The 10377-nt window shown below is 48.8% G+C and overlaps 1 protein-coding gene across 2 annotated transcripts; it reads left to right on the forward strand.

Moving 5' to 3' along the window:
• On the forward strand, positions 1-8065 carry SNF8 (SNF8 subunit of ESCRT-II). Of its 2 annotated transcripts, none has more exons than XM_045835980.1 (8): positions 1-156; positions 518-568; positions 2165-2303; positions 3184-3288; positions 4469-4541; positions 5632-5773; positions 6701-6775; positions 7741-8065. In XM_045835980.1, the coding sequence occupies exons 1-8, from the start codon at positions 103-105 to the stop codon at positions 7876-7878; spliced, it is 777 nt and encodes a 258-aa protein (XP_045691936.1). In that variant the 5' UTR covers positions 1-102; the 3' UTR covers positions 7879-8065. The 2 variants fall into 2 exon arrangements, with proteins under 2 accessions (XP_045691936.1, XP_045691937.1); XM_045835981.1 differs by having other exon boundaries at positions 105-229.
• Positions 8066-10377: the final 2312 nt, after the last annotated feature.

The raw sequence follows: 10377 nt of genomic DNA on the forward strand, positions 1-10377 counted from the left end.
TGACGTAGGACCGCGCTTCCGCATTGGGGAGCCCGCCGCGGATCCCGGGAAGCGGAGACCGGGGGTCCCGGCAGCGGGGCGGCCCGCGGGCCCACGGCGGGGATGCACCGCCGCGGGGTGGGAGCCGGCGCCATCGCCAAGAAGAAGCTTGCCGAGGTGAGGGGCAGAAGGCGGACCCACAGCCGTCCTTGACCCGCGGGAGCTGGAAGTCTGTGGAGCAGAGAGCACTGTACGCTCAAATCGCCTCCCGACAGAGTCTGGCGCGGGCTTCTCGGGTCCCCGGGAACGGAGTTTCTCCAACTTCCGGTAGATTGGAATGTCAGCATCCCCAGATCCACCAGCCCTTTCCCCCATGTCCCTAAATTCGACTGCAGACGAGTCGTCCATTCTACTTCCTCGTCCTTTTCCCTAAGAAGAACCGTTTAAGAGAGACCCTCCTCTGTTCACCCGAGGCAGTACAAGTGGGAGCCCCCAGCGTCCACTCCCAACTTCTCATGCTGGTCTCTTTGTCTGACAGGCCAAGTATAAGGAGCGGGGGACTGTCTTGGCTGAGGACCAACTGGCCCAGGTGAGTCGGTTGGAAGGCTGCAGACAGGAAGGGAAGACCCCCGCAAGGTTAGACAGGACACCTTTGACATAAACTAGACTGTTGGGATTGAACTAAAATAGGGCACTTGGCAAGTCCTGATTTCTGGGCTCCTCAGATCTTTTAGGTGACTTGCTAATAATAACAACATCTTGGAGCCATTACATGCTCAGAGCCTCCCAGGCATGAGCCCATTTTCTTTACATAGATCATCTTGTTCATTCATGGTAGAAGGAAGGAGCACTATTCTTCCTAGTTTAAGATTGAGGACCTGAGGTGTTAATTCATTTATCCAAGGTCACATGGGCAGTAAGTGGTAAAAGCTGTTTGATTTAGGTCTTTTGAAGTTTTTACTTTAAATGTCTAAGAACAATATGGAAATATTACCTAAGCTACGCACCCATCGCCACCACCGTCACAGCTAGGTGCACACCGCAAGTGTGTGTGAGTGGTGGGGGTGTGGCTCCTGCGCAGTCCCTTTTTCTAATGCTTCCCTTTTCAGTGCTTGCCCTGAGTTTACTCCGTGATTGTAACTGGTGCAGAAGAGGACGGGGAAATGGGCCCTTGAGCGGAGGAGAGATAGTAGACACAGGCTGTGCTCTTCAGAGGCTCCCTCCCACTCATGGGCAGATGGTCTGCAGGCAACAACAGGAAACAGTGACTGTAACAGTGTGTAAATTGCTAATATGTAGCAAATGGGATACTGGGCCAGAAGTGGTTACCCTTGGTGGGGTAAAAGATAGGTTTCTGAGAAGGAGTACTACAAGTAGGACGTCAGAAACCCCCTCAGAAGATTTGTGTTTAGCTTTGGAATGGGATCTGGCGGCCCCACAGCCTCTCCCTCAGGGATTCCTTGTCTGGAGTTCCTCCTCCAGGGTGTCCACGACTCAGACTGGACAAGCGCTGCGCACGAGCGCACGGCAGGCTCGCTTTTTCTCCTGTCCGGCCTTTCTGCCAGTGGTCGAAGATTTCCCACTGTGTGAATGCCGCACTCCCTCATTTTTAAGATAAAATGGGTTATTAGGTTTGTCTTCAATTTAATAACAGTTTTCTTGGGAAAAAGAAGGACCACAGCCCTGGCTGGGGTGGCTCAGTGGATTGAGTGCCGGCTTGCGAACGGAAGGGTTGCTGGTTGGAGTCCCCGTCACAGGGCACATGTCTGGGTTTTGGGCCATGTCCACTGTTGGGGACATGTGGGAGGCAACCACACATTGATGTTTCTCTCCCTCTCCCACCCTTCCCCTTTCTCTAAAAAAGAAGTAGTACTCCATTAGATGTGCACGTTGATTGTTAGATACTCCATTAGATGTGCACATTGACTTGAGATCAAGAATACGTGGAATAAAAATGTGTATTTAAGAATTGAAGAAACATTACAGCGTCTCATTTCTGCTGACAACAGAACTGTGAAGGAGAGGCAGGGATCCAAAGAAAGGGGATAGAAAACCAGCGTAATGGCAGGCCTGGGGACATAGGCTGTCTCAGTCTTTGCCCTGCCACTTGGCCAGCGGCTTATTTTTGGCATCTGATTATCACCTAGGTGGGCCGCCCCTAACCTCCCCCTTGTCCGTCTTACAGATGTCGAAGCAGTTGGACATGTTCAAGACCCACCTGGAGGAGTTCGCCAGCAAGCACAAACAGGAGATCCGGAAGAACCCCGAGTTCCGGGTGCAGTTCCAGGACATGTGTGCCACCATCGGGGTGGACCCGCTGGCCTGTAAGGGGTTGTCGGTGGGCGGCTAGGGTTCTCCTGGGGTTCCAAAGGGACAGAGCTACCTGGTTGTCATCTTTGCTCTTACAGGGGCGTCTTCTAGAAGGGCCTGCAGGGAGATACAGAAAGTGTTGTCTTTAGGGAGTGCGCACCAGGGTGCTGAGTGCCCCGTTTGACGGGGAAGGCGGAGAGGCTGAATGCAGTTGGAGAAGCCAGTGTACACGATTTTCCCTTGAATGACCTACAGTGGAACTTTTTTATGGCTATTTTTCCCCTTTATTAAAAAAATAACTTAGTTTTAATGAAAATAGTATGTGATCATGCAATCAACAAATGACGGAAAAGTGGGGGAAAGAAGTCTTCTGACTCTGTCCTATAACTGTAGAGATAAAGTACTCTTTAACAGTTTGAGGCTATATCTTTCTAGGCACCTCCGTCATATTTGTACACTTTGTTTTACATACATGGGATTAAGGCTATCATTCCAACTCTACAACTGGCATTTTTCACTCAGTAAAGTGTGGTCTTCAGTAGATTCTTGAATGCTCGGTTTGCATGTTTCTCTTAGCCTTGTCTGGACCATATGTCCCATCACGTTTCACTGTAGGCTTTGGGAAAGGAAGACTCACTTATACAGTATCCTGAGCCAGAATCAGCAGCCAAGTAGACACGCCTTTCAGATTCCCTGTGCTTTGGAACTGCCGGAGCCTGTTCTGTAGCAGGAGTTGCCAAGAGTCCGACTGCGTCGAGGATCCTGAGTAGTAAACGGAGCAGAAGGACTTGGGCTAGGCAGGGAGGACTTCCCACGGGACAGATGTTTTAATCTAGCTTTGGAAGAAGAGGCGTAACTGATGAATAACCTGGCTTTTGTTTTTCTGTCTTTTAGCTGGAAAAGGCTTTTGGTCTGAAATGCTAGGCGTGGGAGACTTCTACTACGAGCTGGGCGTCCAGATTATTGAAGTGTGCCTGGCCCTGAAGCACCGGAACGGAGGTGAGGGTGGCTGGGTTCTGTGGGCTTCTCCGAGAGGGAGAGCACCTTGGACGGTTGCCTTTCACACCCTGTACCCTGCAGACCAGCAGCGTCTTGAGAAACATCTTAGCTCCTTCATGCAGTTGTATCCCTGGTAGGTCTCCATGGCCAAGGGTAAATGGAATTACCTGAATGATTATCTCCATTCTCCAAAGATCTTTGGCTAGGAAGGTCTGGCCCCTAGTCATTGCAGAAAATAGTAGGGAGGTAGGAAAATAAGGTATGGTGATGCCAGCCGTGTGTCTGTGCTGTCCAAAATGTGACCTTAGATATGGCCATCCAGTAATGTCATCTTATTTGTTTAATTTTTTTAGACAGAGGGAAAGGGAGAAAGGAGGAGAGAAACATTGGTGTGCGAGAGTAACAGATTGGTTGCCTCTCATGAGCCCCCTACTGGGGACCTGGCCCATAACCCAGGCTTGTGCCCTGACTAGGAACTGAACTGGCGTCCTTTCATTTCTCAGGCCAGCGCTCAGTCCACTGAGCCACACCCTCAAGGGCTGGTAGTGTCATCTTAATAAGCACAGTAAATGGTCTGTTGAAGTTAAGAAAGAGAAAACTTAAAACTAGTTATAAATCATTTGTTATAACCCTGGCCAGGTAGTTCATTGGTTAGAGCGTCATCCTGGTATATCAGGGCTGTGGGTTTGATCTCCAGTCAGGGCACATACAAGTATCAACGATGAATGTATCAGTAAGTGAAAAAATAAATCAATCTCTCAAATCAATAAAATCTTCAAAATATTGGTTATAAATAGACACAGTATTGATGTCAATAGAGCATTTATAGTTTTTCTCTTCAAAATTTTTATTTATTGATTTTGGAGAGAGAGAGAGAACAAGGGAGAGAAAAGAGAAACACCGATTTGTTGTTCTACTCACTCATGTGTTCAGTGGTTGTTTCTTGTGTGTGCTCTGGCCAGAGATCGAACTCACAGCCTTGGCGTATGGGGACAACACTCGGACCAACTGAGCTACCTGGCTAGGGCTTAGTTTCCCAAAGATGCTGCTGCCCTTTTTTTTTTTTTTGGTTTATTTGGGGTGGGGGTGGTGTTTTGTTTTTTTTGTTTTGTGTGGGTGGGTTCCCCCCCCCCCCCATAAAGGCAATCCTCAGTCTGCTTTCTGTCCCCCTCTCCTACAGGTCTGATAACTCTGGAGGAGCTACATCAACAGGTGTTAAAAGGAAGGGGCAAATTCGCCCAGGATGTCAGCCAGTAAGTCTTAACTTCCACCGCCTTGGAGTATAGAAAGGGCTTTTAAAAATCGGGTGGATTCTCTTTACTGCTTGTATGTCTAGGATAGTTTAGGAATCATTTTTATTCCTTGTCATGATCAGAAAAAGTTTTTATTTTGGGAAACTCAAAATACAGAGAGCGATTTAAAAAAACAAAAACAAAAAACCACCCATTATTTCTCAACTGAGAGAATACATCTGTTAAATATTTTGTTATATTTCTAAGTTTTTTTTTTTAAGATTTTACTTTTTTATTTTTAGAGAGAGGAGGAGAAAGAGAGGGAGAGAAACATCAATGTGTGGTTGCCTCTTGCACGCCCTATACTGGGGACTTGGCCTGCAACCCAGTTGTGTGCCCTGAGTGGGAACCGAACTGGTGACCCTTTAGTTCGCAGCCTGTGCTCAATCCACAGAGCTACACCAGCCAGAGCTACTAAGTATTTTTTTCATGTGTACCTGTGCATTTTTTAAACATTCTTGGGTCTGTATGTATTCCTGAGATTATTTGAGATCATGGAGAATAGAGCAGGCACCGAAAGAGGCCCGGGAAGAGTGTTGGGGTCAGAAGATAGGTACAAATTGACTCCAGTTTGAGAAAAGGTAAAAAAAGCTATTGGTATGTGGGCTGGATGGGTGGTCTGCACATTTTGTAGGTTTTCTTGTACCCTAATTTGAGTTAGTTGTCAACTAAGAAATCAGAAAGTCTGGCAGTACTGGGCCTGAATTCCCAATGGCAGTAAACAGTTCTGGATTGTCCCCATTAGAATGGATAGGCTTCCTCTATTTTGCCCTAGTGCACATTACTCCCTGTTGTCTCCCACGTTTAGCTCGTTCACTCACACTTTGTGATGGACCCCCGAAGGCCTGATTACTGAGTGCAGAGACTGACCATCCCCTTGAATATCCAAGCACCATTTGGTGCCCTTTAACCTTCTCTTTACCCACCTGTTCAAATGCTGTGCAGCCCCTGGAGTCTTCTGTCAGGGTTCTCTGCCCAGGGCAGAGCTGAAACTGCATGGTGGCTAGGTCTGCTCTGCCCAGGATCCTTAAGCAGCTCTTCCTCACCTTAGAGACGACCTGATCAGGGCCATCAAGAAACTAAAGGCACTTGGCACTGGCTTCGGCATCATCCCCGTGGGCGGCACTTACCTCATTCAGTCCGTTCCAGCTGAACTCAATATGGATCACACCGTGGTGCTGCAGCTGGCCGAGGTACCGCTGTGCCTTCTGAGTGTGTGTGTGTGTGTGTGTGCACACATGCATGGCAAGGGCTGTCTGGGAGGGGGTTCTGGGATACCTTTGACCCCTCTGTCATTGCTGTCTTTTTGCTGAAGCTATCTATCTGACGGAGGCACTACACAGGTCTGTGCTTGTTTAGCAGATGTTTATTGAGCAGCTGCAGTGCACAGCACTGGGCGAGGCTGTCGGCTGTGTGAAGATGGGCACCACATAGTATAGTTCCTGCTCTCAAGGAGCTTACAGCCTAGGGGAGCAGACACATGCAGACGACTCATCGTATTTCCTTGGGTAGACAGAGTCTTGGATGTCTTCGTACAACTACTTTATGGATTCTTGCAAACAAATGTTGAATCTTGTTTGCCAGTCCCCCTTCTGCAGCATGCCTTAAGCATATGCTGGCCTTCCCCAAATCCTTGTCATGTATTTGGGGAAGACATGTTCACTTTTCTGAACTCTAATGTAGAACAAAACTGAATAAGGGAGGGGCTTTTCTGGCTTGGGGATCAGGTGGGGTGAGACGGCAAGGGCCGAATGGGCTGAGTATTTAAATATTTTAGATTATGAACAGTTAATGATTATCTCCATTAATCATTTTTCCTATCAATTAATCATTCCAAATCTTTCCTTGTCACTCTCTCGAGTTCTCTGAGAAAGTCAAGTTTATTTCAGTATCAGGGACTCTAAGACTGAACCACTCAACCTGTCACCTGAAAGTCACTGCTCCTTCCCTCTCCCCCTCACTGCAGGGACCTCTGAACATTTTTTTTCTGTGCTCAGGGGCTTTCTCTGCCCACAGACCGTTCCTCCTGCTCTCTGGATAAGTCGGTTGTCCCGGGCAGATGCTGGGTTCTCAGGGAAAGCTCACGCAACTGACTCAGTCCCCATTCTTCCTTCCTTCAGAAAAGCGGCTACGTGACCGTCAGCGACATCAAAGCCAGTCTTAACTGGGAGACAGAAAGAGCGCGGCAAGTGCTGGTATGTGACTTGTAGAATGGCCCAGAAAAGACGGGTCCCAGACAGGAGGAGTTGGATGGTCAGGACCCACACAGACTGGGATTTTGGCCTTGTTCTGCTGGCCTCTTGCCTTGAAGGCTACTCGTGTCGCACTAGAAACGCAGCATTTCTTTGAAGGTGGCACTGAGAGGTAGAACTCGAAAGCAGGCTTCTAACCTCGACACGTGGGCAGAGCCAGGCAGCCACTTCTCCTGGGCCATCACCCACACCTGCTCCCTCCTGAACTGTAGGACTTGGTCAGATGGTTAATGTAGTTTACACCGGCAGTTAACAGTTCATAATGAAGGAAAGTACCAACAACTTATAATCACATCTAAATTACATAGTATTGCATATGTATAATTATATACTATTGCATGTATAGTTTTATGTATACAAATTTCATGGTACTAATGAAAGACATGTTACTGAGAGGGAGTGGCCAGCATGGAAATGTAAGTTTTTAATACCTTCTTCCTTATCCAGTGAACGTGCGGACACATCATCTGTAATGTCAGCATACACATCCGTTTAATATTGGTCAGAACCAGCCCGTCTTGAGCCCATTTCCAACTGTAGGAACACAGTCCATTCTGATAGCAACAGTGTCTTTCCATTAACTTCTCCAAAAAGTTTTACCCACACGTGTCGCCTGGTAAATTAACTGAAAGGCAGCCACCTCCATTTCGCCTCATGGAGTCAGCGACCAGCCCCAGGCCATGCAGCAGGTATTTCTGCAGCCCTCCATCCCCGCCACGACATCACACTCCGTCTGCACCCTCTTTTCCAGCAGCACAGGTCAAGGCCAAACAGCTTGTGCCAGGCTGTGTCAGTGTGTGAAGGCACTCATGTAGATTTAAAGTGAAAACCCCACTGAAGCCAATGGGGTGGGGACTCTCTGCCCATCTGTGGGAACTCCCTTCTCACGTGACTTCCTCTGCCTCTAGGAACACCTGCTGAAGGAAGGGCTGGCCTGGCTGGACCTGCAGGCCCCAGGGGAGGCCCACTACTGGCTGCCCGCCCTCTTCACTGACCTCTACTCCCAGGAGATCACAGCTGAGGAGGCCCGAGAAGCCCTCCCCTGACCCAGGGGTGCGGAAGCAGCGGCAGCAGCAGGCAGAGAGAAGAGGGAGGACCTGATGGTGAATAAAAACTGGACAACTTTGTTTAAAAAAAACCAAAAACCCACAGAAAAGATGTTCCAAGTTTTTTTCTTCCCCCAATTTTCTTCACTTATTACTTTATTTCTTTTTAAAGTGCCTTCACATTGCATCTTTATTGGAGAAAACCTCATTTATCCAGTAGGGATAACCTGAGTAACACAGGTAACAGCGAGCACGTCAAATGACTTGCACGGGTCATCGACAAGTCCACGGTGGAAGTCCATCTGTCTCCTGGCTAGACAGTTCCGTCCCTTTGTAGCCCTGAGACCAATTATAGCCTGTTTATCCAAACCTCTTCCTTACAAAAATGTTTATCTCAAATGGGCAGATCCTAATAGGCTAGTAGATTATATTTGCTCTTCCAGCTTCCTCTTGAAGAGGTTCCAGGTTATGACAGACTTGGCTGAGTGTGAAGGAAATAGAAGTTAATGTTAAACGGTAGTTAGAGGGAAGAAAACAGGTTCTAGGGAAACCAACTGATAGTGAATGTGGCATTTTCAAGTTCCCGACCAGCTTTCCCCCCTGTACTCATCACTAGGTCCTGACTAGCCTTGGCGGTGGGAGGGGACTCCTGGGACACCTGCTCTGTGGCCATGCCTACGCACACCTCTTAATCCTTGCAGCCACCTCATGAAAAAGTAGGCATCCTTAACCTTGCACACAAGGAGTCTAATTTGCCAGTGACCACCAGCCAGGTTTAGCAGCAGAGCCAAAGTTAGAGCCTAGGTCCCCTCACTCAAGCCCACACGTCACATGGCACAGGCTGGGTGGTCAAGACAAAAGGTCTCTGCACTGAGAAGCAAAGGCCTTTAACGGCAATTCGGAAAGGGGGCGATGAGCAGGAAGGCTAGTTGAGCCCAGTCTGTGGCCTGAATGCTAAATTCCTAAGAAGGGATGGTTTAGCACAGAAAACAAACCCAATGGATTATCCATCTTGAATCACCCTTCCCTTCGCGTACAGCCTAAGCCTGTCTTTACTGCTCTGTCCTTGTAGGACGCGGTCACTTTCCAGTTTCGGTGTAGGTTTTTCCTCTGGCAGCCACTGAGGCTACAATGGCATCCCTCTCGGACTGTCAGAGCCACAGCCTTAAAGACCCTACTTCTGGTTGGTGGAAAACTGTCACCAGCAGCCCTGCTCCCACCCACAGCACATAACTTGGTTTTAGCTTCCAGACAATTCACTGAGCCTTTCCGGCCTCAGCAAGATGTGCGGTCGGTACCCCGTTCTTCCTTTACACAAGCCCTCCCACACCCATTGGCGCTTCCTCCTTCTGCCAAACAAACTTTATTGCACCAAAAAGGAAAAAAAAAAAAACTTCATTTATGTACAGTCAGATATAAAGACATCTCTTTTGACTCCTGTGCATATATTTCCTCAAGATTAGGGCGTAAAAGTCAGGCCAGTATGCCAGACATGCTCTGCCTGTGGCAGGGCCAGAGAGAGGATTGTCACTTGAAAGTGGGAACACTTAAATGAATGACAGACAACACTGGACCAGCAGACCAAGGGCCTTCTTCCCAGCCCTGCCCTAGCTCTGGGAATAAAAGAGGGAAATTGGAAGCAGGGTGCGTTTTTTGAGCCTCCTTGTGAAAAGACCCAACATTTAGATACCGAAGGTAAACTTCCGTTCCCCAGACCCACTTCCTGTGCAGTTTGCTTCCTGCACTCCCAAGTGGGACACACTCCTTTGTGCCCAACCTCCTTCCCAACACCCCCCAGGGAAGTCCCACGATACACAAGACAGAGGCAGCCACAGCAGCTGGCAGAGCAGAAACACGTTATCCTCCCCCTCACATGCAGCTGGTTACTGACAGGGCCCTCTGTCACACAGAGGGCCAACACCCCACGGGAGGCCTTAATGAGACTCCGGAAAGCACAGGGAGAACACAGCAAACAGGGAGAGGGTGGGTCCCTCCTTGCCCACTACCACAGGGCACCTAAAGCATGTTTTTCTCAGCCAACCAGCTAAGGATCACCGCAGATAAATACGAATAAGCGACACAGCCGGGCAAACACCCATAGGAGCTGGGGACAAAGAGCAGTTGGGAGGGGCTGAGGGGAGAGAAGGAGTCTCCAAAAATCTGGCAATCTCCTGCCCCGATCTCTATTGGCTACCCTTGCTCCCCACTGGTCTCTGGGCCTTGAAGTGAGGAAGGATGACTACAGGCTGGGGTAAAACCCACAAGGACAGCCAAGCAAAATACAACGGGTCTGGCATCAGCCTGCTCCCTCACCCCACCCAGGAGAAACACCCTCACTGTGGCTGGTATTTATGACAATCTGTAAGAGACTATCCTATTTAGTGGCTCTAATCCCATACACCCAGCAGCTGCTGGAGTTGGGAAGTCTCCAATGATTTTGGGAACAAACAGCACCTCCATCTACCTACGGTGCCTGTGAGGGCTTTACTGAGAACTTGG

This window comes from Phyllostomus hastatus, unplaced genomic scaffold (genome assembly GCF_019186645.2).
Source record: "Phyllostomus hastatus isolate PE091 unplaced genomic scaffold, TTU_PhHast_1.1 phas_contig_210, whole genome shotgun sequence".
NCBI classification, from domain to species: domain Eukaryota; kingdom Metazoa; phylum Chordata; class Mammalia; order Chiroptera; family Phyllostomidae; genus Phyllostomus; species Phyllostomus hastatus.

Coding starts and splice junctions, on each gene's coding strand:
- SNF8 (XM_045835980.1), top strand. CDS start 103: ATGCACCGCCGCGGGGTGGGAGCCGGCGCCATCGCCAAGAAGAAGCTT. Junction 157..517: donor CCAAGAAGAAGCTTGCCGAG/GTGAGGGGCAGA, acceptor TTTGTCTGACAG/GCCAAGTATAAGGAGCGGGG. Junction 5,774..6,700: donor TGGTGCTGCAGCTGGCCGAG/GTACCGCTGTGC, acceptor TCCTTCCTTCAG/AAAAGCGGCTACGTGACCGT.